Source organism: Pistacia vera, unplaced genomic scaffold (assembly GCF_008641045.1).
Source record: "Pistacia vera cultivar Batoury unplaced genomic scaffold, PisVer_v2 Contig114, whole genome shotgun sequence".
Taxonomy (NCBI): domain Eukaryota; kingdom Viridiplantae; phylum Streptophyta; class Magnoliopsida; order Sapindales; family Anacardiaceae; genus Pistacia; species Pistacia vera.
In genome coordinates this window covers 153,895-180,972 of record NW_022195182.1, presented here as the reverse complement: position 1 = coordinate 180,972, position 27,078 = coordinate 153,895, and the positions used below count along the sequence as shown (strand labels likewise).

At 36.4% G+C, this 27,078-nt stretch overlaps 5 protein-coding genes and 1 pseudogene across 7 annotated transcripts; 1 reads left to right on the top strand and 5 right to left on the bottom strand.

Moving 5' to 3' along the window:
- Positions 1-629: 629 nt before the first annotated feature.
- On the bottom strand, positions 630-1,280 carry LOC116144487 (oleosin 1-like). The gene has a single exon (XM_031429930.1). The coding sequence runs from the start codon at positions 1,142-1,144 to the stop codon at positions 659-661; it is 486 nt and encodes a 161-aa protein (XP_031285790.1). The 5' UTR covers positions 1,145-1,280; the 3' UTR covers positions 630-658.
- Positions 1,281-3,626: 2,346 nt separating this feature from the next.
- LOC116144412 (SUN domain-containing protein 3-like) lies at positions 3,627-7,299 on the top strand. Of its 3 annotated transcripts, XM_031429868.1 has the most exons (6): positions 3,698-3,716; positions 3,798-3,831; positions 3,913-4,042; positions 4,236-5,491; positions 5,581-5,666; positions 6,758-7,299. In XM_031429868.1, the coding sequence occupies exons 3-6, from the start codon at positions 3,922-3,924 to the stop codon at positions 6,984-6,986; spliced, it is 1,692 nt and encodes a 563-aa protein (XP_031285728.1). In that variant the 5' UTR covers positions 3,698-3,716; positions 3,798-3,831; positions 3,913-3,921; the 3' UTR covers positions 6,987-7,299. The 3 variants fall into 3 exon arrangements, with proteins under 3 accessions (XP_031285720.1, XP_031285728.1, XP_031285734.1); XM_031429860.1 differs by having other exon boundaries at positions 3,627-3,831; XM_031429874.1 differs by lacking the exons at positions 3,698-3,716; positions 3,798-3,831 and having other exon boundaries at positions 3,910-4,042; positions 4,240-5,491.
- A 355-nt stretch (positions 7,300-7,654) lies between these two features.
- Positions 7,655-12,470, bottom strand: LOC116144382 (chloride channel protein CLC-c-like). The gene is made up of 8 exons (XM_031429831.1): positions 12,448-12,470; positions 12,018-12,243; positions 11,739-11,939; positions 11,264-11,441; positions 10,516-10,778; positions 9,962-10,231; positions 8,531-9,659; positions 7,655-8,339 (listed from the first exon to the last, which is right to left on the bottom strand). Exons 2-8 carry the CDS (start codon positions 12,212-12,214, stop codon positions 8,250-8,252), a joined length of 2,328 nt encoding a protein of 775 aa, XP_031285691.1. The 5' UTR covers positions 12,215-12,243; positions 12,448-12,470; the 3' UTR covers positions 7,655-8,249.
- Positions 12,471-15,907: 3,437 nt separating this feature from the next.
- Positions 15,908-20,483, bottom strand: LOC116144393 (T-complex protein 1 subunit gamma). Its single transcript, XM_031429839.1, has 13 exons — positions 20,436-20,483; positions 20,287-20,348; positions 20,133-20,205; positions 19,945-20,012; positions 19,727-19,796; positions 19,189-19,257; positions 19,011-19,082; positions 18,822-18,895; positions 17,410-18,072; positions 17,192-17,317; positions 16,868-16,972; positions 16,478-16,552; positions 15,908-16,253 (listed from the first exon to the last, which is right to left on the bottom strand). Exons 1-13 carry the CDS (start codon positions 20,458-20,460, stop codon positions 16,062-16,064), a joined length of 1,674 nt encoding a protein of 557 aa, XP_031285699.1. The 5' UTR covers positions 20,461-20,483; the 3' UTR covers positions 15,908-16,061.
- Positions 20,484-20,828: 345 nt separating this feature from the next.
- LOC116144320 lies at positions 20,829-22,869 on the bottom strand (annotated as a pseudogene).
- Positions 22,870-23,618: 749 nt separating this feature from the next.
- On the bottom strand, positions 23,619-25,921 carry LOC116144308 (rust resistance kinase Lr10-like). Its single transcript, XM_031429777.1, has 3 exons — positions 25,629-25,921; positions 25,135-25,460; positions 23,619-24,748 (listed from the first exon to the last, which is right to left on the bottom strand). The coding sequence occupies exons 1-3, from the start codon at positions 25,919-25,921 to the stop codon at positions 23,619-23,621; spliced, it is 1,749 nt and encodes a 582-aa protein (XP_031285637.1).
- Positions 25,922-27,078: the final 1,157 nt, after the last annotated feature.

The following is a 27,078-nucleotide window of genomic DNA, read 5'->3' as shown; positions in this document are numbered from 1 at the left end:
ACCTGACCAAATTTATAGCCCAATAGGAGAGGAGATTGAGAAATCACATTGCATAGATACAATTATATATTGTGTATTTATATTATCTTATTAGGTCTAATGATTATTAGTTAATTGAATATTTTATATTTGAAATGTTATATTATTTTTGATAAGATAATCACAAAAAGTGTTAAAATCAAAATTAATATTACTATATTTTTTAAAACGTATTTGATAATATATCATATTAAATATCGTATTTTTTCTATATCCAAATTTTATAATCGAATTTTTACAAACATATTTTTTATCATTTATCATATCATACCGTAAAATTTTCATAATATTTTTACTAACTAGGGTTGACTGGGCCACCAGTGGTGGTTAAACTACACATTATCACCATTACATATATCAAATTTATCATTATTTTTTAAATTACGAAATTAGTAAGGAAATTAATCAATAAAATTCCTTTTTCTTTCTTGTTATCTCTTGTTTCCACTTTCAACCAAAGAACACCAACTTTCACGCAAAATCGAGAGGTCTATTTTTTCATTAAACCCAAAACCAAAAACACAAGAAAACAAAAACAAAAATACCCTTAATAATAATTAATATCACCAAAATAACAAACAAAACCCGGTTCAACACAGGTGAGCCCGCCGATCTACCCTCAAGCGCCAGGAGCAGCGTCCTTCACTTTACTTTGCAAATACCCACCATACTCTCTGGCGTAATCCTTCACGTGACTCGCAGTGTCATAAATCCGGCTCCTCGCGTAGTCGAACCTGTCCGAACCGGGAGGATGGAGCCCCCGGAAGTACCTGTACATCCACGACAGCCCGGCCACGACGGCCACTCCGAACCCGCAAACCGACAAGAACCCGGCAACGGTGAGGAACAAAATGGTGCCTATGGGGACCCAAATAGGGCTGGAAATGATGAGCAAAGGCGCGAAGAAGATGAGTCCGAGAATGGTGGCAGTGACAGTTAAGCCAATGAGGAGGAGGAGAATGGAACCGGAAATGAAAAGGGCTAGAAAGCCGATGAGTTGGGTGGAGTTGGGCGCGTGGGCTTGGAGTTTACGGAGGAAGGAGTTGCCGTTGAGGGGCGGGTTGAGTCGGGAAGGCCGCTGGTGGGTGGCGTGTCGTTCGGCCATTGAATTTTGAGATGAAGAGAGAGTGATGAAGAAGAAGAAAGGGGTTTGTGGGGAGTGTTGAAGAGAGGTGAGGTGAAGAAGAAGAAGAAGAAGAAGGAAGAGTTGCGGTTAGGGGGGACAGGTGGGTTTGTTTGAGACATGCAGGGGGACGCGTGGAGAGAAATGAGAGAGTTTGGGAATCCTAGAAGTGGGTTTGTTTTNAAGCCCAATACAGCTACTTTAGTATCTGTAGTTTCAGCTTGTTCTCAGCTTGCATCCCTTGAGAAAGGTCAAAGGATTCACTGGTACATCAAGGAAGCAGGATTTGAGCCCAATCTATCTCTATACACTGCATTGGTTGACATGTATGCAAAATGTGGGCAACTTGAGACATCAAGAGAATTGTTCAACTCAATGAAGGAAAGGGATGTCATTTCTTGGAACGTTATGACCTCAGGTTATGGGACACATGGAGATGCAAAATCAGCGATAGAGATTTTCCAACAAATGGAAAAATCAAATGTTAAACCAGATACGCTTACATTTCTTGGTCTTCTTTTAGCCTGTACTCATGCAGGGCTTGTCGAAGAAGGGAAATATCTGTTTGATAGAATGCGGCACTATTGTGTGGCACCGAATTTGAAGCACTATGCTTGTATGGTGGACCTTTTGGGCAGGTCAGGTAATTTGCAGGAAGCCGAAGCATTGGTTATGTCGATGCCTATCCCTCCTGATGGTGTTGTGTGGGGAGCTATGTTAAGTGCCTGTAAACTTCATAATGAAATAGAGATGGGAGTAAGGATGGCAAACCTTGCGATTGAATCTGAGCCTGAAAATGATGGGTACTACATAATGATATGCAACATGTATAGTTCTGTAGGAAAGTGGGTTGAGGCAGAAAGGGTAAGGAAAATGATGAAGGAAAGGGGAGTGGGGAAGAGAGCTGGTTGGAGTGCATTGTAACATGATGAATCAGGAACGCTATGTTTACTCCTTTAGTCATAAAGGCATAGTGTCACTCTAATGAGTTGCACTGGTTGAGAAATGAGGAACGCTTGATTACTTCTTTTTCACCATCTTTCAGGTAAATCATCTTCAATTATCTGTGATCAATTTAATCCTCATCTATGTAATGTATTATATGTGATTTTCCTAGTTATAAATCATAAATTTTATTTTGAGGGATTTGGTGTTTACGGTGATGAGGAATGCAGGGATCACATAAAGCTTTTCTTGCCAGAAAAAGAAAAGCTTTGGATTCTAGTTGCCCTTCCCTTTTCTTTATTGCTCATCCTCATACTCATGCCCACAAAATTGTGCTTTTAGATTCAAGTTTTCTATCTTGTGCTCTGGTTTGCTACAGTTGATTTGTGGTATGGGTTTTATTTTTTTGCCTTCCGGTGGGGTTTAATTTGTTAATTTTTGTGTAACAGATAACTGACTAGCTGTAAGTATCTTTGTTTTTTTTCTCATAATATCAAACTAAATTTTTTTTATCTTTTTGGTTATTGAGTGGTTAGTCTATAAACATGTTATCTTTCATTAGACTCATGCATGATGACAATCTGTATCCTTGTCTTCTCTTTTCCTTGAATTATGAAATTTTCTATGTTTCCTTAATTGAGCTTGTGTTGTCTTTCTTTTTGCTGGATGTCAATTGAGAGATTGCAGTGTGAGAAGAGCTGTGGATCAACAGGTCCAGGAAGACTGAACGAAAATGTGAAATGTCCTCATGGGCAAAATAGCTGGAGTTTCATCTGGAAAACAGAGGAATGTTTCTTAATAGTTTTGTGCCGGACGTTGATTCTTGATGGAATGCAACATGATGACGTGAAACCGAATTTGAAGAACTCTGCAATTGTATGGTGGATCTTTTGGAAGCTGAAGCACTAATTATTTCAATGCAATGCCACCTGATGAGAGTGTGTGGGGAGCTTTATTAATTGCTTGCAAAACTGATAATGAAATAGAGATAGAAGGATGGCAAAGCTTGCTTATGAATGTAAACCCTCAAAATGATGGCTTGTACATGTAGCTGTTGGAAAGTGGGTTGACGCGTAAAGGGATGAGAGTTTGTTGGATTGGATTGGAATATGAAGAACAGTAGTATTACACTCATAAACCCTTCTCACTTTCTTTCACAAACACGGCGTAATTGGTCAGTTGGTAATAGATTTTGCTTATCCAACAATGGATCATGTCTGCCCAACAATAAGTCCCGATTAAATGATAATGTGATAATAACTAGTGAATATATTTATGATAATGTGTTTATAGCGAACTTTATGTTTACTTATTTTTTTTTTATCGGAAACATGGTATCAATCTAAAAAGTGACGGGGGTCAACTGATGGCATTGTGATTCTAAAGTTTACCCAAAAGTTACGTTATATTTTGGTATTTCAAATTGTATGACATTCGCATATTCTAGGAACCTTTTAAAATATCAGATTATAATAAGTCTCTTTGGTTGATTGAAATATTTACCGAATGAAAGCCAGCTAACATTAACAATAATTTAGTTAAGAGTTGGTTTTTTAATAGAACAAGCATCTTCATGCACGGAACCGACGCAACTACGCTTCCTTTTTTGGTACAGAAGAAGGGTATTTTTGTAAGTGAAAATCAATTAAGTACTTGTGCTGTTGATCAAACTTTCTGTGTGTTTTCTTAGGGAATCACACTTAAGATTCGTCGGCGTCTTTCAGGTAATTAATTTGAATTATTATTATTATTATTATTATTATTTTCTGGTTAGTGTCGAATTAATCGGAATTTGGGAATCGCAGTAATGAAAAATGCAGAGATCACGTAACGCTTTTCTTATTCTCGCCAGAAAACGAAAAGCTTTTTATTACAACTTGTTCATTCGTTGTTGCCTTTCTCTGTTCTTCATTTCTCGTGCTCTTTCCCACAAAGGTATGCTTTCTTTTTCAACTTTTTTCTGAAAGTTGAAACTTCTGTTTCATTTACTTACGTTTTTGAAGTCGTGTGATCAGTATTTGATTTCGAATATTTATTGCTATGATGTCGGATTGGCTCTTTATTGCTTTTTTTCAAATGGGTAGTCATCCGGTTCACTAGTTATTGTTTTTTTGTTGCGTGGTTATAGACAGACCAGAGATTTTGGATAAAAAATTATGTCTGCCAGATGCCCGGGTGGGATTCATGAAAGTGTTTCTTCCTGGAGCTGAGTGTCGGACTGTGGATATGTGTTGTTACTCTGCTGATGGGAATGACACGACGGTCTCCGGCAATCAAAAGAGATGTGAAGGAGAAGATGTTACATTAGTCAAAGAGCAAGCCGAGGCTGACAATCTTAGTCTGAGTGAAACTATATTGGTAAAGGATACACCAAAGAGTGATCGGTTGGTTCGTGATGTGCCACTAGGTTTTGATGAGTTTAAAAATAAAGCGATTAATCCTAGGGGAAAGCCTGCCCTGCACCAAGCTGGAAGCATTAAGTACAGAGTAGAGCCTGGTGGGGAGGAGTATAATTTTGCATCTGCCTCTAAGGGAGCTAAGCTCGTTGCTGCCAACAAGGAGGCAAAGGGGGCACCTAACATCTTGGGCAAAGACATGGACAAATACCTTCGCAATCCCTGCTCAGCTGAAGAGAAATTCGTGGTCATAGAACTTTCTGAAGAAACTTTAGTAGATACCATTGAAATAGCAAATTTTGAGCACCACTCCTCCAACTTGAAGGGATTTGAGCTACTTGGTAGTTTGGTTTATCCAACTGACTCATGGATGTTGCTTGGGAATTTTACAGCTAAAAATATAAAACAGTCTCAGAGATTCACTCTTAAAGAGCATAAGTGGGTGCGATATCTGAAATTAAATTTCCTTAGCCACTATGGCTCAGAGTTCTATTGCACACTGAATACTGTGCAAGTATATGGAGTTGATGCTGTTGAGCACATGCTAAAGGATTTGATCTCTGCTCAAGACAATTTCCTTTCATCTGAGGAATCAGCTGATGAGCCAAAAGCAATTCCTCCACAGGTATCACCCTCTCAAATTGATGGTCAGTATGAAAATCTCGTTAAGGAAGGTGACACAATACCTGGTCCTGATGATGCCGCACCAAAACTTGATGCTTCTGTCAATGATGTGGGTGATCAAGTTGGAGACTTGCGGCAGCATCCTGTGGGAAGATTGCCCGGGGATTCTGTTATTAAAATATTGATGCAAAAGGTGCGAGCATTGGACTTGAATTTGTCTGTCCTGGAGCGGTACCTGGAAGAATTGAACTCAAGGTATCGGAACATTTTCACAGATTTTGAGAAAGAAATTGCGGCAAAGGATGAGCTACTAAGAAAGATGAACACAGATTTGATGAATCTTGGTGATAGGAACAATGCCATTGTATGTGAAGTATCAATGTCATGATTTTACTTATATTATTTTGATTAGCATTGTTTCCTTATAATTTTTACTCAATGTTGTCATTGCAGGAGAAGCAAGTTCAAGATATAATGTCCTGGAAACCGATCGTCTCCTTGCAAGTAGATATTTTAAACAGAGAAAATGCATTTTTGAGGTAGAACCAATTTCTAACATTATTATACATTGTTTTCATCATTTTTAGCTCTTGTTAACAAGTTAACTCTGGGCTAAGGATTGGATTGAGTGATTAAAAGACCCTCTGTTCTAACCAAGTGGTTAGGAGATCAAACCCCTTGCACCTATCTACTTAGTAAATAATATGAGTATGGAAGTAAGTCTCTACTTTAGATCTTGGTGAACAAGAAAAGGGTAAAGGAAGTCGTAGGTATCAGCTGAAAAAAAAATAGTTGGATACCATTTGTTAATGGCCACTAAATTGAGATGCTTTGCTTGTTGAATGTTTTTCTGGCAAAGCTTTGGCATGGAAGAGGACAATTTCTAGAACAGTTTCCTTTGTTGAAGTTTCTATTTTTTGGGTCTTCAGACCAAAAATCCAGGCATTTGTATGGCTTTAAGGTGGAGAAAATTATAGGTGGTTGTATTGCTTCGAATTCTGAATTAAGATTTGTTATATGGTTACTAATGAGTTAGGATTCTCATTTGGCCTTTCTTTGGAGATTTACTTTGTATTGCTAATACTTGTGACAATACCTAGTTTTGGAACTCTAAATTTGCAAAATATGGTTTATTTGATATCTGTCGCATTGCATCATATTGAAATACAGATAACTATCTTCATTAATATGTGCAACATGGTATACCAGATCATGGGATTTGTGCGTGAGTTGGATCATGTTTGTCAAAGCACATCCTTGGTCCAAGATATAACATGTCAGGCAGAGCTCAGCTGAATAGCAGCCAAAACATAAATTTCCTTGATAAATCCAGCAAGAGGCTTTATTTGTAGGATTCCTCACCAATCCTACATTAGAATTGACCGTACACTTGAGGCCTGGCCTCAGTCAGTGCAAAATATATATTTGCCAAAATCGCCCATTTGTATGTTGGCGCTCATGCATCAGACATCATTGTTTCTTGTGTTCAGCGGTTGTGGAGTTTGTTCCTGCACATCATTTTTGTTGCTCTCTGCACGATTTTCCTCTTTTAGTTTCTTTTGTAATCTACCACTTGTAAGCTTGGGGCTGTAAACATGTGTTTTTCTAACAAAATGCTTCCCGTATGCAGGTTGAAGGTGGAAAGAATCTTGGAAAATCAGGAACACGTGGAAAATAAGGAGATCATTGTGCTTCTTATAAGCTTGGTTTGTAGTATCTTCGCAACTTTTAAACTATTTGCAGATATGACAAGTGTATGTAGAAGAAAACAAGACTTGGGGATATTTTGTCGTGCTAATATTTCCTGGATTTTCGCACTGTTATGTTTTAGCAGTATAGGAATTATTCTTTCCTTGTAAAATCAGAAGTTATACCAAGTAATTTGAGTTTCTCTTTATAGATGTGAGATAGAGATCTGATCACCCAAACACTACTACTATCCATTATGTCGAAATTGCATCATGTCCATATATAAATTTGATTTTGGTGTTTTTTTTATTTTCATATGCAAATTTTCAAGAATGAGCATCGTCTGGTGTTGGTCGCTTCTACAGAGAAGGGGTGATTTATTTTCCATCCTAAACTTCATATATTTCCTTGAGGATATTATATCATGCACCAAGAGAGACATTCCTCTTGGCTTGTGCCTATATGATTATGTTTGTCTGATCTGAAGCAAATAATATGTATCATATTCCGCATTCATAGTCCACTTCTTTTATGTGATTAATTTTCAGAGTAACATTTAAACATTTCAAGTCATTCTCAAATTTTCCATTTGAATTGGTTTGTCTTCCTGCATGATTTCAGTTGCTTTATTATCATTTACATCAATGTCACATAAGAAGACATTAATTAGGACGAGAAATTTGAGATAAATACATGAACCGAGACTGAGGGGCATATATAAATAAGTGCAGCATGAAGTCAATAAGGGATTCTAGCAAAGAGTTTCTTCTAGTTGCTAGATTGTGTGCTAATATTAATCTCCCGACACCGAAAATATGGCCTTTTCTTCATAATCATTCTCTGCGTCAGTGCTTTGTTTAATACTCAAGTTTAACATAAATGTAAATCAATGATAATGAAGAATTCTCAATAATCCATATACTTGACATAGTTCGCCCTCATTCTATACAGAGAAAGATTATAATATCCCTAAGTTCATTGCATACGAAGGAACAAACTTATAAATATATGCCAATTTTATTCAACTATTACAAGAATATACTGTAGCAAAAATCCTCCACAAACTATTACATGAGGCACGCCCAAAAGAACTAACTTGAGATCGTATGAATGTTGCATGAAAATTAATCATTTGATTGCATTCAAAAGGGAACTTTGAAGCGCCTGCCCTTCTTCCCCTACGGTGCTTCAAATCTATCCAACAGTAAGAGCAAGATGTCTCAAGAATGACAAAACAACACTCTCATTGCAGAAAAGGGCTTCGATGTCTTCTCCTACAACTCATTAAATACTGATCCGTGGAGAACTTTGCCTCCAAACAATATTTAAACAACGATCTCATTTTGATGAAGACTAGACACGACGGTAACCATATACAACCAATAAAATGAATATTTAAACATATAGCAGACAACCAAAATTCATTCAGATATTTACTTGTGTGGCTTGATATGAGGGTACAGTCCCAATACGTGCTCCGGCATGAAGTCATGTCGCGTCAGAATTCCAACAATTGGAGGCCTCTGCAATGAGCAGACATAGTAACATTCTAGTAATTAGACTTTGGGGAATATTTGAGGCCATTAAGGGGTTAACATTAGTTTCCTATTGGAAAAATAATAAAAATACGCATTAAAAGAAATTAAGAAGAAAAAGGCTTATAGGAAAACGAAGAGCTGTAGAATACCATCTACATATGAGAGAGAGATCTTACCCCTTGACTCTTTGGAACAACACACATGTGCCTAAGACCAAGTTGCCGGAAAAGAATAGCAGCTTTGGCAAGTGACATTGTCTCAACCACTGTGTATGGGGATGTATTGGTAATCGGATGGAGATCAATGTACAAATCCATCTCTTCCTCTTCAATATCTAGATCATCTACTTTGATTCCCTTCCCTGAGCCAGCCTTGGCAAAATCAAATGCTGCAAATCTTTGCAATATCTCTTCTCCACCAAGTATTTTATCCTTGGAAAAAAATTTTCCCTTGAGCAAAACAAGCAAATGAGACCTCAAGACAACCCCACATAATTCTGGCGCATCTGAGAAAGGTGGATTATCAATCACGGGGAACCCGTTATGCCCTGTTGTTCTCAAAGCATGTAATATAGTCTCTACCTTTTCAACACCAGAAAAGGTTATCAATGGACCAGAAACAACATCAAGAGCAACCAACTGCCGCATGTAAGGTTCTGCATGGGCTTCCATATAAGGAAATCCCTTTAATTTCATTATTTGGTCATAGACACCTTTGTTAAAATTATCAGCCACGGACTTTGAAATAAGGAGAACCAACATAACAAGGGGTAGAAGCAACAAATCATTAGTAAGCTCAAGCAGTATAACACAAAGGGAAACTGTCATTCTCATGGTGCCACCAAGGAAGGACGCAGCTCCAAGGAGGGCAAAGAGACCAGTATCAAGTTTGGAAATGGATTCAAATAGTCTTCCTACTAAACGACCATAGCCAGCACCGGCTAGTATGACAGGGATGAAGAGCCCAGAGGGGATAGCAATCCCATAAGTTATAATTCCAAGGCAGAAAACAGCAGTAAAGAAGATGAACAGAGTAGAAATATGAAATTCTTTTGATGTGCTGGTGCTCATTAAATTTCGGATAGCATCGTCATTAGTGTTCAAAAAGAGGGAGGCAAGGTCATTGTAGTAGCCTGACGGGCACTGGAAGCTTTTATAGTTGCCAGATACATCAGTATTGGGGCAGCTAACAGATGAATCAGCAGGGCAGGGGATGCACTGTGCAAACCATGGCAGGCCATAAGAACAACAGGACGTTAGGAGGGCAATAGTGACAACAAGTAAGATTTTAAAGGCAGCACCTCTCCTGTAGCAGCAGAAATAGTAAACAGTTGGGTTTGGTATCAGAACAAAATATAAATTATGAATAAATAAAGCCAAGGATTATCATCATCACAGATATTCAGTGTATAATTTAAATAAAAATTAGTATACAATTCATCAAGAAGCTCAATAGCGAGGGAGGGGGTATTTTTTTCTTAAAACAAAGTGATAAGCAGAGTCTGCACAGATGATTGCAATGCTGTTGTGCTACTACAAATATTTGTGATGACCTATCTCTTGTACCATGTGAAAATGTAATAGCTGTGATCAAATAGGAAAACATACTCATTTATGATGCTATAAACACGAAGAACCTTGTCCACCAGATAATTATAAAAGCTTCCAAAAATGCCTCCAATGATTCCTAAAAGTAGGACAGCTAATATATCTGAACTGCTGTATGTAACTGTTGCAGCACTGACATCATACATTATCAGACCACCTTCACCAAACAATCCACAGCTTCCAGAAGAGCAAAGTTGCATAAAAGCTCTCAAGACTATAGCAACCACTGCTGTTGTGAAAAATGTTCTCCAAAGAAGAGCACTCCGCCACCTGAAGGGTGTCCAAACGAATGACATGTCATTGATCCTGAAAACAACCCCTAAACCTGACTTTGAAATACACCTGAAAATTAATTACTATGTATGCTTCTTATATTCTATTTAACAAAAATATTCCTCAGTTTGAGTTTCCCAAGCAGTTGCCTAATCTAATTAAAGCTAAAATGTATTCGAAGCAAAAGCATATTCTGATGGAGCCAATAGCTTCTACCCTATTGCCAAATTCAATGTGTGGCCATGCAGCAAAATCAACAAATATACAAGAGATTGAGGTACCAAGAAGCTGCCTCTTCAAGGGCAAAGAGGACACCACCAACTGGAGCACGAAAGGCAGCAGCCACACCAGCTGCAGCTCCACAAGTGATCAAGTCTCTTCTATCCCGATCATTTTTAAAATATCTCAGCCATCTCCATGTCAAATGGTATTTGCGAGAACCCCCTTGCCCGAGCAAAGAGGCTATGCAAGCACCAGTGTGAACCATTGGCCCTTCTTTACCCACAACAAATCCAGCAGAAACACCAAGCACAGAACCGAAAATCTGCCATATATGAAGTAATATCATATAAAATCCACAACTACCCGAAAAAAAAGAGAAAAAAAAAAAAAAAAAAGAATGAGAACATATTAATGTTCCATGCAAGTATCGATAGAGTAGATGTTCTATCGTTGGACAATAATTGTTTTTACATAAAAGAGGAAAAGAAGACTAAGAAAAGATAATGTACTGAATTTCACAATTTAAATAGAAAAAATCAGCATAAAAGCACACATCAACAGGAAAAGGGGGAAGCAGAAATTTTGGCATAAAATTACATGATACACATATAAATATACATCTATTGGACTATTAGTGATTATGAACCACAATTGGTTTCTTCCACATTCCAGAAGATCAGTATATTTTAATATGTTCTTCAATCCACCCACTCAAACACATGTACAGAGAGACAATGTGCACACACATAATGAGATGTCTAGAGTCACAAAGTGCACACACATAAATAGGTGTCAAATTTTACTCACCTTTACGAAAAGAGTACCTGGAGCTAGTATTGAATAAGCATCCACACCATTGAGATAGGCTTTCACCTCAGGGATACCAGACCCTGCTGCTGCCGGAGCAATATAAGCACACAGAGCTCCAGCTGCAGCAGCCAAACCTACATTACATCCCGCATAAACAGCAAATGCCTTAAAATACCTGCACCAGAATTGTTATCATATAACAGTTATACAACCAATTGAATATAAAACTCGCAGACAGAATTAGATTAAAGAGAGCAGGTTATGATATATTCGTTCTACTTTCTTATGGCTGAACTAGTGAGCAACCAGGTTGAATTAAACTACAATTATTGAGAAACATGTCTAATGAATGGGGTCAAAAAGCCATGTTTATGTAAATTGTTTCCTAGTAACAATTCTAATATGGTAAAATAAAAAACAAAAGTAATTGATAAATGGAAGTCTAGCTACATATAATAGAAAGAAAGCTCACTTTTTGTCGGTCATGAGATCAGTAGTGACAAGTAGCTTAAAACCAGATATGTTCTCCACCGCAATATTGTTGAAGATGCCAACAAGTCCAGTGAATAGCCCTATACAAAGAGCAAACGCCCACTTGAGTATTACATACTGGAATATCTGAACCTTCTTCCTTGATCTCCAGTCTTGCTTAAATAACTCATTTTCCACAATCCTGTAAAATTAAGTAGCGAAATTTAAGAAAAAAGAAGAGCAAGCGTTGGGTAAAATAAAGGGAAATAGAAGTAGTTACTCGTAGTCAAGGCTTTCAATGGGGCAAACATTGGCGCCAACAATGGCAATCTGGGAAGTGGTGTTGACCCTTTTCGACAAAAGTGGTTGAGTGTAAGACTCAGCGGTCCAAGTCTCCTTGCAATCCATGAGTTGATCATTTTCAATGTCCCGCCCATCCATATCAGGCTCATGATTCACGCTATTCTCTGTATCCATGTTATGATTCTTTCACCTCTCGCTGCAACCTGCTAAATCTTAAAATTAAATAGGAAAAAGCACAACAGGGTTGAGATCATATGATTATATATTTCTAGAGATTGATGCTCCCAAGGAGATAAGGAAGACAAGAAAACATAGGAACTGATAAATGGTTTTTCTATAGAGCAAGACAGAAACAGAAGTAAAAAGATAAACACAGAGAGAAACGAAGTATTTCCATTTGTACTTACCGTGCCTTTGCTTCCAACTCTTGATCTTTAAGAGATCAAGATGATGATGATGATCCAAAAGAAAATTAAGGAAAAAAAAAAAAAAAGTGAACGATCCAATTGTACAAGAACGTATGGGGAATGTTTAATGTTAGACCAGAAAATAAATAACTGAAATTAAAATTTCTTGGATGGCTGTGATTCGGGGAAAGTGGACCAAAATAAATAGTTTCTTCGTCATAGTTTTATTGATTGATTAAATGACAAATTTTCCTACGTTATTAACGTGACTTCTTTGCGGAGTACACGTGATACTATCTTTACATTTAATATATATTTTAATTTTTATATTATAAATTCAGTATCTAAGGTACTTCGGTGGTTGGGTATGACACACATAAACATTTTTAGTCCCAATTTGAAATAAAAATAAACTCTACATTATAATAAGTTATAATTTTTTTTAATTCATATTTTTAAAAAAAATTATCTCTACATAGTAATAATTATCTGTATATTATAAATAAATATATATTATGTTACATTAAAGGTTTGAGATGAAATAAAATATTTATCTAAAATTGTTTGAGATAATGAATTGTGCTTTAAAGTTGTTACTATATCTTTTATTTTACGAGTACGTAGTACCTCGTTAAATTATACATCTTCTTGTTGAAGCAAAAATATTTTTAGTTTTTCAAGAATGTTTAGAGCTTATACCAAGAAACTTTTTATATTTTCGTCCTATCATCCTTGTGATTATTTCATTTCTCTTCTTGTCTAATTGTAGTAATAATTTTTTCTTTAATTAAAGTATATACGATTCGTTGTTCATTTAGATGATCGAGAAAAACATTAATATCTATTTGATTAATATAGTTAAGATATCGAATCTGATCTCTCAACTCTGCAATGACTCTTTTATTCTCCTCATCCACTTGATTTGTAATTTACAATTCATCGATACTAGGGGTTCTAATTTTGTAGTGCTTAAAGTCATTGGTAATTATCTGTGGCTTCACATTAATTGACCATGCATTAACTGTCTTTACAATTCCAAGTTATTGATAATTGTCTGTTGTTTCACATCAATTGACCATGCATTAACTGTCTTTACAATTCTATCAATGACACTTATTTTTACTGATTCTAAGACACGATATTCTATCTGAATTGAAATCTTAATACTACTAAAATATCAATTCAATTAATAATAATAATAATGTCTCTCTTGAATGCTTGTTGCTTACGTAGGTTAGGTAGTGTTTATCTTCCTTATCTGTTCAACTGTAAATTTTATTAAAGCTCATACCATTCCTTTTGAAAGACTATAGTTGGTGCAATCCAAATTCTTTTTTTTTTTTTTTTTTTTTATATGAATTATTTCGAGTATTCCTGAAATTTATCCTTTTGGATATTATTGTTACCTTTATTTGGTAATAAAAAGAGGAGAAAAGGGAGGGAATGAACAACAATCAAATTTGACGATAGATTGGAAACAGAAGATGACAAACATTGGCTTAGAGAAGATAAAGCCTGCCCCAGTTCCCACAGTTCTGATTTATAAATCAAACATGTGGAGGAGATTCCGTGAGATGGCACATAACAATAAATGGATGGACTGTTACTTGTAAATTTATTTGTTTTATATTCTTAGGTCAAATCATAATCAGATGCAAATTTTATTTAAAGAAAAAATCTCACTTCACCTGGTGGCTTTTTGCTTCTATAAATTTGTACTTTTGAGGAGGGGAATAGTCATCTTGTGAATAAGGGCTGGCCATTTCGCTAGTCTCCAATTTTGCATGACGGTATCTCATGCTACTCAACGTCAATAAAATAGTAGGGAGGATGTTGTTGATAGGTCAGAAAAGAACAACAATCATTAACACAAAGTATGTGGAATACATGCATTTAGTGGTGGGTCTCTTTTTTCGGTTGATTCTACATCTGACAACCCGGAGACGTTTGGTTGAGGGTTAAATAGAATTATTGAGATAATGTCATCTTATATTACTTGATTATCATGTTTGATTGTCAAGTAATATCAGATATCGATAATCTTTAAATACCAATAATGATTACTATTGGTAATATCAGAGGTAATCTGATTACCTCCATTTTCTTAAGTATTCTGAGATTACCAGGATTATCTTTTTTTGTTATAATTTTATCCCTTATTAATAAAAATTTTAAACAATAATACCCCTACTTTAAAACAAATTTACATTAATATCTTATTTCAATTTTATCCTTGTTTAATTAAAATTTTGGACAATAATACCCTTATATTTAAAATTATTTACGAACCATCACTGCCACCCAGCTACCACCACCACTACCACCCAGCTACCACCGCTGACAGCAGGTCAACCACCACAGACCACCGTCGGAAAATCATCGGAGTCCCTAATGAAGAAGAAAATTCCGTGGGAGGCTCCGGGGAGCTTCGTTATGGCCGTTAACAACCAGATCTATTCTGGTCGAAATAGATCTGGCCTTAACAGCCAGATCCGTGGCCGTTAACGGCCAAATCTAGTCCAGACCTGGCCGATAATGGCCAGGGATCTGGCCGTTTTCGACCATCAATATGGCCGGAAACGGCCATAACGAAGCCTTCCGGAGCCTCCCACAGAATTTTCTTCTTTTTTAGGGGCTCCGACGATTTTCCGACGGTGGTTCGCGATGGCGGCAAGCGGCGGCAGGAGGTAGGAGTGATTTCGTCATAAATTAAAGTTTTTTATAAGCAGGGGTGTTTTAGCTAAACCTGAAATATTGGGGGTTAAAAATTATTCAAAAATTAATAATAAAAATAATATTATATTAATATTTAAAAAAGGATCAATTTAGTAATTTAAATAACATACCCACCAATTTATTTCCATAACCAAACATATTAATATAACATACCCACCAACTAACCAAACATATTTTCTTAAAGTTTTCCAGAAATCTTCCAAGGTAATCTATCTTTCTAGTAATCCAACATTCCTAGTAATCTAACATTCTTGAACCAAACACCCCCTACAAGTTATCTTATAATACAATTGGGATTGGCCCTTCTCCCTTGGGTTGGATCCCATCTATTTTTTATTTCAAAATGGGCAAAAAGTTTGTTGCAATAGAGCACATAACACAACTTCTTTGGGCCCTTCTGAAAATCTTGGGACTGTTTTGACTATCAGTTATAATAACATTACCACATTTGATCATCCAATAACATAATTCTCCCAGTATGAATATAAGAAATGCAACGATATGGTCTCCCCGAACCCATTTGAAAGAGTAATTTCTGTCACTATTAGTCATCTTTTGTAATCTACAAGAACTTGTAAATATAAAAAGAAGCACAAACTGGGAAGTGCCTACACAACACGTTAGATGGCACTTGATAAAAACTTGTCCTAAAAAGTTCACATAAAAAGATAAAATATCACAGCTTTTCTCTAGGTGTTTGAACACTTGGAACTAATAACAGTTACAATCACTAAAACAACAGCAATCACAGCCAAGGCCTCAAAATTTTGGAAAAGAAAAACAATGTAATCAACCAAACCTTGGACAGCCGACAAAACAACAAACCAGCATTTTGTCAAATACTTTAACCACCAAGTCAGCCAAACTGTTCAACAGCTTTAGTCAGGAAGTATTTGCTCACCGTCTGCATCTGCTTCTGTCTCAATTTTGGGTTTTGATGGTGCTTGGCCTGTGCCAGGGGCCTGCTTCTTCTTAATCCCACTTACAATGTCATCAATCCTCAAAAGCATGCAGGCAGCTTCAATTGCTGTTTTAAAGGTTTGTGCTTTCACATTGTATGCATCCCAGATCTGATCACAAAGAAACAAGCATATAGTTAAGTATCCATCATCAAATTCCTAGTTACAAACATCAGATTCCGTGGTTTTGGTGCCAAACAAGGTGTATAAGTAACAAATTGGACAAAATTTATGGAAGAACAAGTTCAAGAGAGAAACAAAAATATTACCAAGAATTTTCACAACAAAATTCTACCATAAACAAGAGAAATAATAAGATAACAATATGATCAAACCTTTTGCTCTTTCATGTCAGTAATTGCACCGGTGTTTCCATCTATGCCAACCCAGGCGTTTTCACCATTTGCATGCTACAGTAATAGTTTGAGAACAATAGAAAGAAGATAAATCAGCATAAGTGGTTATATTCAATAATAAATTCATTAAGCAAATTCCAAAGGGGACAACCCTAGCAGACAAGACATTTACAAGGGATCATCAGACAAGACAAATTCCAAAATTTAAAACATCAATAAATTGCAAAACAGATCCAGACAAATCAGCTTTACTGGAAACAGGAACCATAAATGAGGTTTCTGAAAATGTCAGTTTAGAACAGTTAGTATACGTATGAAATGAATAAAGTTAATCAACAATATACAACCACACTCCAGAAGAATTCATACCTTTCCTTGCAAGGCAGTCATGGTCCGAATCACATTAACCCCACAATTCTGTGCCAATGTCCGTGGTATAGCCTCAAAGGCAATCGCAGCAGCTTCGTAAGGCCACTGTTTTACAATTGAGCATTAACAAAAGAACAATACAAAACATAACAATAATAATAATAATTATAATTATTAAAAGAAAAAAAACGAAACACAGAAGTCAAGTTCACTTCCTTTTTTCACCTATTATATTACAGGTGATGTAAAGAAACATTCAAAACTCCAAATCATTTGGAAAATTCACTGATGAATGATCAAAATGATTCAACTTAAAATATTCACCTTTTCAATTCCTTCAATTGATGAACTCTTTTGCTTCAAAGTGGCTGATACTGTTAACTCTGTAGCCCCACCACCAGGAACAAGTTTTGGATTCTTGATTATATTTCTTGCCACAGACATAGCATCCTGTAATAGAACCAAGATTCACAACCCCCCACAAAATAAAAAGCTATAATTTTCCAGAAAGAATAATTTGAACATCAGTTAGACTCAAATACCTGCAGATTTCTTTCCACTTCGTTCAGGAGATCCTTACTGGCACCCCTTAAAAGAACAGTACAAGCCTTTGGATCTTTGCAATTTACAATGAACGCAAAGAATTCATCTCCAATTTTCTTAACCTCAAATAAGCCGGCCCCAGTACCAACATCAGACTCCTGCAATTCATCTGGTCTGTTCACAATAACAGCACCACAAGCTTTGGCAATTCGGTTATTGTCTGTCTTCCTTAACCTCCTGATTGCACTAACACCAGCCTTGCTCAGATAATGGCATGCCAGATCACTTAGCCCCTTTTCTGTAATTACCAAGTCTGGTTTGAACTTCAGTATCTGCATGCAGAGGTTTTCAATATATTCCTCTTCTATTTTCAAGAGGACTGCCCAATCTTCTTCCTTAACCAACTCAGCATTTGTTTGGTTTTCCCCTTTCTTGTATTCGAGGGGAGAATCAAGAAGTATAATACGAGGGTTGACAATCTTTCTTCTCATTTTGCCCGGGGCAACAACATCTTTATTAAACATAACTCCTTTAAGAACCCTAGAATCTTCCAACTGACCACCAGGGACCTTCTCAACTTTAATGTACTTCTTAATATCCACATCCCTCAACCCTTGGCCAAGATCAACACCAACTGTTGTGGTGGCATCGATAGCTAAATCCTTTTAGTTAAACAAAGATACAAAAACAAGTCAGATTATCTACCTACAATACATTTTACAGGTTGTTCAGAACATAGTGTGTAACATTCCTTGCTCTACCTTAGGTTATTTAAAATTTTACAAAAAGTACAAAACAGACATTATAGCTCATAACTGCATGCATGCATACACGCATGTGGGACTAACTTACAACCAAAGAAATACATGCAACCATAAAGTGAATATATATATATGAGAAGGAACAACTAGCAAACGTCATAGTTTTTCTATTCAAGCATAGGGAATCTAAAATTTCATACAGAATTAACTTCAAGCTAGCTAAGGTCTCTTCAGCTTTACTAGGAAGTAGGACCAGGCAATTAAAAGTAATAGCAGCATCCAAGATACGAAATTTTCTTAAAATAATATAGAATTCTGTTAGCTGAATAAATTAAAATAAAAAGGAAAAAATTTAATTTCTATAGAAGTATGGGAATGGAATGCAACCAGAAGAGGAGGCAGGGGAGGCGGGGACCATGGACCCTGAAAAACTCCCTTCAACCTTCTTTTTAACACAACTTTAAGTGATGAAATCTCAGGTTAGGATAGATTCTACAGTCTGGGATCAAATTAAGATTTTTCTATAACTACCCTCTTTATGTTGTAAGATTTACATTCCTCCCCTCTCTTTTAAGGCAAAATGGGTCAAAGGAAAAGGAAAAAGGTGTAACATCAATGACATAACCTTTACCATAAAAGTAGATGCTTACTGCAATTAAATCACCAAATTGACTGGTGAACTTTGTGCCTATGCAACTCTTAACCAGTCCTAACATTGTCGCACCTGCCATAAAAATGATTCATTACTCTCACATCAAAAACTATAAGAACATTTCAAAACACATTCATAAGATGCCAAGAACTCAAAGTGAAGAAAATCAAGCGTTCAAGAAACTTACGATCCTTAGCATCAATGGGCATTGCAATTTTATCAAGCACAGCAACAGCATCTTCCAAAGCTTTGTTGTAAGCTGCAAACCAAAATAAAAAATATTAATACTAGTCGTAATTAATTTATAGGCTTGAAAGTCATCAAAAGCAAAGATATGAACTACCTAAAGGCACTAGCAACATTACCTCGGCAGATAACTGTAGGATGATAATTCTTGTCAATGAAATCTTCGGCAACATGAAGCATTTCACCAGCTACATGTTTGTTCAAAAAGCAAAGAAAGGAACCATATCAGGATATGCTATTTAGCCACACAGATAACAAGGTCTACACTCTAACAAGCATTCAGTCAATTTTTTTTGCTCTTTTAAACAAAAAGATTTTTCTATCACATATAAGCATGAAAATGCAGCAAGTGGACCAGATTTCTACTACTAAGAGAGCATCTCCCTGAAAAGGGTACAAAGAAGCTGCAGAAAGAACTCAAATGTAAGTATAATCTGCACAAACAAAAACACGGACACTGTGATACTCCTACTACTCAGACTCAGCCAAATTAAGGCAATCTCATATCCAGCATACATGTTAAATATATATCGTCAGCTGAAACAATCACTTATCTTACATCAATCTTACTTTCCTGGACTAAAATACAAAATATAATAATCTATCCAGAGCAGAACAGATGTAAAGATCATGCATGAGTATTCACAAGAATCTTACCAAGGACAATGACAGAAGTTGTTCCATCTCCTACTTCTTCATCCTGTGTGCGGCTTAACTCAATCATCGACTGCCACCCATCCACAAACAAACATTTCAGAAGAAAAACCAAAGTGGCAATAAAAATCAAATTCCGAAGCAAAATCGGAAAATTAGCAAAATGCAATAATATATGGTAACAAAATCCATGAGACAAGAACAAGAGAGTTAAACAAAACCTTAGCTGCTGGATGGGCAATATCAAGCTCACGGAGAATTGCATTTCCATCATTAGTAACTACAATTCCTGTAAAACAGAGTTCAAACAACCTCAGTAAACTTACCTAGCATATGAAAAACACACTTAACACCTCTCAAATCTAAACAATCTTTCAATACAAGTTATTAAGAAGAAAACGAAAATCACCTCCACTAGCATCAAGAAGCATCTTTAACATGGATCGGGGACCCAAGGTTGTACGAATGATGTCAGCAACAGCCTGTAAAATTGTGGAAACAAGTATTTAGGGTTAAAATATTAATAAAATAAAGATTTACGGTCTTAAGAAAGTTACATTTACCTTAGAAGCCTGAATGTTGGCATGATGAACCTTAGTTCCAGACTCGCGCTTCAACGAATCCTCTGTTCATTTCAAAAAATAAATCAAAAGATAGATTTCGAAAGATCAATACATAGTGAAGGCTCGAAAATTGGAAGAAATAAACTTACTGAGAACGAGTACTGGAGCGTGCATGATTTCTAGTAGAAGATTAACACACAGNAAGTTATGGCCGCCACCTGCTCGATAAAAGGATCAAGTCAGTTTTTCATATTCCCACCCTTTGTTGAACAGTCACAGACGGTGTTTAATTAAGGGAGGAAATCTGGAATAAATGAAACAAGGGGGTGAGAACTTGCCAATTGGCTAAAAATCGTCTACCCTTTACCACCCTTTACCAAAAGATGTCTCATATTTATAGATATTAACCCAAAACTGGCCATAAAGAGGCCCTTAGTTTAGTTTAAGTCCAGCATAAACTTATATAGACGTTAACCCAAAGAGTTAAAACTAGTATATAAAAGAGCAGAATTGGTTCTTTATAAGCATAATCAAATATCTCAAACTTATTACATTTGGTTTCAAATGTCATTACAATTGTGTCTTTAATATAGAAATTTTAATCCCTTTCATCGTCTGAAGAAACAAAGGCTTTGGAGGTATCCCCAAGCTTTGTGAATCACCTTCAAGCATTTGTATTACCATTGGCATTGAAGGTCGTTCTGCCGGATTCCATTGTATGCACCAAAGTGCAACAATTGCAAGCTTCTTGTCAATTTCCTCATCTCCATCTACCTCAATCTCCAAATGGAGCTCTTTTTCTAGATTCATTTTGTTGTATATCCACTCAGGAAAGTAAATTTGGCTTTGATTTTCAATTGTCGAATCCATATTCTTTCGGCATCCAACCATCTCTAACAACATCATACCATAACTAAACACATCAGACTTGTAAGAAATATCTCCAAAGTTCCTAGAGAAGAGCTCGGGGGCAATGTATCCAGTAGTTCCTCGAGCAACTGTCAATGAAACAATACTTTGTTCCTTTTAGCATAGCTTGGCAAGCCCAAAATCCGAAATTTTTGGTTGATAATTATGGTCTAGTAGTATATTATGTGTCTTGATATCAAAATGAAGGATCCTTTGGTTGCATCCTTGATGCAAGTATTCTATTCCACGTGCAACACCAATTGCAATGCTTTGCAATTTCTCCTAACTCAATGGGCGATGATTGGAGTTGCTAATCTTTGAGAAAATGAGTTTCTCTAGAGATCCATAGGGCATGAACTCGTATATAAGAGCACGTCATGTTCCTTTCGAGTAAAATCCCAAAAGGTGGACAATGTTAAAATAGTGAATTCTACCAATAGTAGATTCTTCATTGATGAACTATTCACCATCTCCCTCTGAATGTTCCAACATCTTAACAGCAACTGGAACTCCATTAGAGATCTTCCCTCTAAAGACACTTCCGAAACCTCCTTGGCCAAGTCTATGTTTAAATTACCGGTTATTTTCTTAAGTTCACGGTAAGCATATCTGGTTGGACTGACTGTCTTGTAGTCTTCAAGGAACTTCTCCACCTTTAGTTGAGTCTTCTTTTCATTTTCGGATTTCCTGCATTCGTGAACGAGAAGTATCACCAATGCAAAGAACGCAATGGCTCCAATAACTGTGAACACCGAAATTAAAAGTATACAACCCAGCTGCGAATCTGTATATTGAAAGAAAAAACAGTTAGTGTCTGCTCCCCTTCTTTTGTTTCCTATACTCTGTTTTGCCGGCATAAAAGTAATTTGAGAAAGCAGATGCCATCATTCAACTTCAAAAATAGAAAATTTTAAATAGAACTCTGAGAAAGAAGAGGGAAATTTTAAGGATCTTACAGTTGTGTCTGATACAAATTGTTGAATTGCTTGTAGTGTTGAATCCACAGTATTTCCCTGATTTTTCACAGCCATAGCATCCATCAATAGCATTCCATTCAATGTCGATGCTTCGTGTTGTAAAGGCCCTCACAATAGCGTCCTCATAAAAATAAGTGTCAACCACATGCAGAATACTAAATGTTCCATATACGCTGCAAAATGAAGGCAGAGAGCTGCTGAACTCATGTTCATCCATTGCGTAAAAAAGATTTGTTTCATCACTAAGACAAATGGGTCCCACTGCAGCAATAAAATCTGGAAAAATCCTCTCAGTACAGTTCACTACAGTGTAATTGTTCTGTTGCATGCGGGTAATGAATCTGGACTCTGAGAAGTTAGGAGAGTGAAGACTTTGCAGTGAGCATGGTGTCTCATTCACATCCATGATGGTTACAGTGTTTCGAAGATAGTCAACTTTTTGCACATAGTAATCGCCGGAGAAAGGAAGATGCAACAGAGTTTTGTTCCCAGAGCATGACAGTTCAAACCCTTCAAGTCCACAAAAATTTGATTGATTTATGAGTCTAAAGGGAAAACGGATTCGGGGGCCTTTTGGGCTGCAAGATGTGGGTTTACAGAATTCATAAGCATTCTGGTCGTTGTTTCCAGAAGTGTTATTTCTGGCTTCTGAGTAAGGTAAGACAAGAAAGAAGATTATACTTAGCAGAAGGGTCATGGAGACAGACGAACAGAGAGAAAAGTAGAGCTTGAGAGAGGAAGAGGGATAGAGGAATTGTCTAAACTCTAAAGTTTGGCCTTTATGTGGCAAATGGCAAATTTCCGAGAAGGAACAGACAAGCAAGAGTTAGAAGTTTTCCAACATTAAATCTTCCATCGCGAGTCTTCTTGGAAACAAGTGGAAATGAATAAATATTAGCAGGCTTAATTGACCAGACTTCTCACTGTTGTTCATTTTTGTTTTCTTCCCGTATCAATTATCAAGTCCAAAATAAAATATTATTAGTGGTAACAGGGGCGGAACCAAAAATTAATTTTCAGGAAGACCAACAATTTTGAGCATACATTAAATATAAAAAAAAAATATATATATATATATATGTTGTTGTTGTTGTGAGGAAATTGCATTGATAAGAATGTCATAGTTAGTATAAGTTTTAGAATACTTTTCTGAATTCGTTCTAATCAGTCTTCTAGTTCAGTTCGATCTAGGTTTGCTTCAATATTGTTTCAGGTTTTCCATTATCACCATCAGAGTGTGGTTTTTTTACCAGTCAAATGTGAAAAAGCATCATAAGGTTCACTATTAACCTTTTATTTAACAGTCAAATAATCATTTTTCATTAACAATAGAGATTTTTACTTCTTTTAGAAAACAAAGGGGGTGATTTCATTACAAGATAACTTCAAATCGTTTAAAGCAATTAGCCCTAAAATAGAAACAGTACAATACACTATAAAAAGCCCTTATTCTACAAGAATTGATTCTTCTATTGATTCAGATAATTGCCACTCAGTTGAAGAATAGGATTCAGTCCCTCTGATGGAGGTATGTTGAGTAGAAGAAAAGAAAGGCTTAGGAGGCATCTGCAATTCATCAATGCTTCCTTCTAATATTTCCATAACTTTGGTCATTGAAGGACGATCTACTGGCTTCACTTGAATGCACCATAACCCAATTATACAAAGTTTTTTCGCTATGACAACTTCAATTTCGAAAACATTTGGGAGCTCTAAATCTTCTCCTAAATTTATTCTGTCATATACCCACGACGGGAAGTATGCTCTGCTCGAACGAGTTGTCCTCATATCAGAATTCCTTCTTCCTCCGACCATTTCCAGCAATAGCATCCCAAAACTATAAACATCGGACTTGCATGAGATGGGTCCAAAATTCCTTGAAACTAACTCAGGAGCTATGTACCCTATAGTTCCTCTTGTAGCACTAACGGACACAAAATCATTTTCCTTTGGATAAAATTTTGCAAGTCCGAAATCCGAGACTTTTGGGTGAAAATTGTGGTCTAATAAGATATTATGAGGCTTGATGTCAAAATGAAGAATGCACACATCACAGCCCACATGAAGATACTCAATCCCACGAGCTGTTGCTAAACCAATCTCATGAAGTTTCGCCCAACTGAATGATGTCGTACCTCTATCTACTTTTGAGAAGATATGTCTATCAAGAGATCCATTAGGCATATACTCATATACAAGGGCACGTTTAGATCCCTCTGCACAAAAACCGACCAATTGCACCACATTAACATGATGAATTCTACCTATCGTAGACACCTCATTGATGAATTCTTCAGCACTGAACTTGGAGTTTTCTAGCACTTTAACAGCAATTAAGCAGCCCCTGCGAAGTTGACCTTTATAGACAGATCCAAAGCCACCCTTGCCTAAATGGACTTCGAAGTGGTTTGTCATTGCCATTATCTCAGCGTACGAGTACCTTTTAGGCATCCAGGATTGCTGATTGTGCAAAAATTTCTCAACATTATCAGTTCTATTATACTTTTTTCTATATTTGTGGAGAATATACAGCAACAGAATGGTGGGAGCCAGGATAAATCTTGAAAAAAGAGCCACTGCAATAAGGAAAAAAGAAAATCATTAAATCCATGGTACTTAGTCGTAGAAATCGAAATAAATACTGGAATTCTAGCCAGGAAACCATTCCAAAACAAAGGAACAGAAAGATTGTTTGGGAAGTGCTATTCAGAGAGTAATCTAGATATTCGGAAAAACTATCTGCGGAAGCACACAAAAAATTAAGAGAAGTTAAGCGTTATGTTCAGGCAAAGAAATCAGGAAATCTTCACAGGAAATTATACCTGGGTGAAAGGGTCTGAGTGCTAGACTAATGTGTTCCCATAGGGGTAATATATACTTAACAAATCCTGGAAAGTAAAATATTAAATCAATTAACAAACTGATCACACCATCAACAGATTTGCAGAAAAGAAAATCTTACCTTCATTTTTATTATTGCAAATAAAAGTTCGGGGTAAACGTGATATCAGAGTAAGTTCACATTCACCAGAATCTTTGACACCCTCAACTGACCATGTGAGATTGTAACCCATCTGCAGAATCTCGCGGAAGGTTTCATAAGAAGGAATCTCATTATTCCTAAATGTAGATGTAAAATTAATTTTTGATGGAACCACTGAAATGACCGAGCAAGAAACTGGAATACTAGAAACAACGTCAGCTGAATATGTAATATAAATATATGAGTTATTGCCACTCCAACAAGGAACTCTTCTACAGGCTGGATCACTGATATTCCTGTAACACCTTAAAAATGAGACAGAGGAATAACTATCAGGTATCCAGTAGTTAAATTGTGGCGCATTATCTTCTGGCACCGGAGATTTGTATGGAAGGCTTCAGCTCCCATTGGCTAAGTTAATATTAACAACGTTGGTTTTATTTTCTCTATGAAAAAACTCCTTAACATAGTACTTTTCTGAATCGAATTCAAGGATGGTTTTGTTGCTCTCGCATGAAAGTTCAAAGTCAGAATTACCACAATTTGCTGGATCTCCCTCTAGGCGAAAAGGGTATTCTATATTGATTTCTCCACAGGATGAAGAACATTGTTGAAGTTTTCTTGCTTGTATTTCACTGATGAAGAGGAACATCAACAGAGACATTAAGAAACTCAAAAAACTTAACGATTCTTCCCTCATGGTTCCTGCTCTCCAGGGATACTCTGAATTTGGAAAAACAATATGATGAATGCTGAAAAGATACATTTATGTATAAATATTAATGAAAGATGGCTTCATTTGCGTATTTCAGGACCACAATTTTTAAAATATCGGGTAGACGACAAACTTGAATGAGACTTGTACTCGGAAATTATTTCTGCTCTTTCGTGCTATTTGGCTTGAAACTTCTTATCACTGTAAGTATTAAGACCAGAGAATATGTATTTGTTATCTGAAATTTAAAAAGCAGGCCACAAAGTCCACATCTCTCATTGATTTTCTCCCCGGAGAAAACAAATTTTTTTTACATATTTAACAATGGCGGGTCGTGGTTTTTGGCTTAAAACAAAAAGTAGTGGGTTAACTAGACACCTCCAGGTCGTTCCTTCCAGGACATGGACTTGATTTTGGCAGGATTTGGAGAAACACTTTCCACAGATAATATGATTAGTTAATGGACCCTGTGGCTCCACTTGGGCTAAATAATTGAACAGAATAATTAAAGTTTCTTGTCATATTGTTGGATTTGCAGAGAGTGTAAAAACGCGGCTGGAACTACTTGCTAATAAACAAACAAATTGGAAACCATATTAGAGAGTAGAATGTTAAATGTTTCGGGCTTAGAAGCTTCCATTTACAGGTTCAGGATTTTAAGCCTGAATAGAAGCTCCGATACATGAATGCAGGGTCCAAAGTTTTTACACAATAACAAAGTTTTCTATTATGGGTTAGGATGAAATGGCCCTTTAGTTTTTGGGGAAAAGTCTTCTGACTGATATCAAGCCGTGACATATGAATAATTAATGTGTACATATATATTCGGTTTAACATCATCAATGGAATTAACTATTGAGCTAAATGAAAGAAAAGAATATTATACATTTAGAAATTCTATTATACCAAAAAAATATGCATGTATATATATATATATATATATATATATATAGATTTGCATGGGACATGTAATACTTGGCCCCAAAAAAGGCCTTATAACAGATAACCATAAAGGGAAAACCAAGAAGGGAAGGCACACTAGCCCCGTGAATAAAAATTAAAGGTTTAGGGTTTAGGGTTTGTTCATCAACCGATAATGACATTAACTTGATCGTTGGAGTCTACGCCAATAAAATCCCAATTGACTTCCTTCTGATTATTCCTCTATTTTATAGGTATTGTAGTGTAAACAAATACATTGCCTCATC

Excerpts from the sequence above, each read along its gene's own strand:
- LOC116144487 (XM_031429930.1), bottom strand. The coding sequence starts at position 1,144 with ATGGCCGAACGACACGCCACCCACCAGCGGCCTTCCCGACTCAACCCG.
- LOC116144412 (XM_031429860.1), top strand. The coding sequence starts at position 3,922 with ATGCAGAGATCACGTAACGCTTTTCTTATTCTCGCCAGAAAACGAAAA. Across the intron at positions 4,043-4,235 it reads TCGTGCTCTTTCCCACAAAG|ACAGACCAGAGATTTTGGAT; the intron begins GTATGCTTTCTT and ends GCGTGGTTATAG. Across the intron at positions 5,492-5,580 it reads GTGATAGGAACAATGCCATT|GAGAAGCAAGTTCAAGATAT; the intron begins GTATGTGAAGTA and ends TTGTCATTGCAG.
- LOC116144382 (XM_031429831.1), bottom strand. The coding sequence starts at position 12,214 with ATGGATACAGAGAATAGCGTGAATCATGAGCCTGATATGGATGGGCGG. Across the intron at positions 10,232-10,515 it reads CTTGAAGAGGCAGCTTCTTG|GTGGCGGAGTGCTCTTCTTT; the intron begins GTACCTCAATCT and ends GACACCCTTCAG. Across the intron at positions 9,660-9,961 it reads GTTTATAGCATCATAAATGA|GAGAGGTGCTGCCTTTAAAA; the intron begins GTATGTTTTCCT and ends CTGCTGCTACAG.
- LOC116144393 (XM_031429839.1), bottom strand. The coding sequence starts at position 20,460 with ATGCACGCTCCAGTACTCGTTCTCA. Across the intron at positions 18,896-19,010 it reads GCCCATTGATGCTAAGGATC|GTGCGACAATGTTAGGACTG; the intron begins GTAAGTTTCTTG and ends TTTTTATGGCAG. Across the intron at positions 16,973-17,191 it reads CAATTGAAGGAATTGAAAAG|TGGCCTTACGAAGCTGCTGC; the intron begins GTGAATATTTTA and ends ATTGTAAAACAG.
- LOC116144308 (XM_031429777.1), bottom strand. The coding sequence starts at position 25,921 with ATGTATCTTTTCAGCATTCATCATATTGTTTTTCCAAATTCAGAGTAT. Across the intron at positions 25,461-25,628 it reads CTTGAATTCGATTCAGAAAA|GTGTTACAGGAATATCAGTG; the intron begins GTACTATGTTAA and ends CTCATTTTTAAG. Across the intron at positions 24,749-25,134 it reads TTGCAATAATAAAAATGAAG|TGGCTCTTTTTTCAAGATTT; the intron begins GTAAGATTTTCT and ends TCCTTATTGCAG.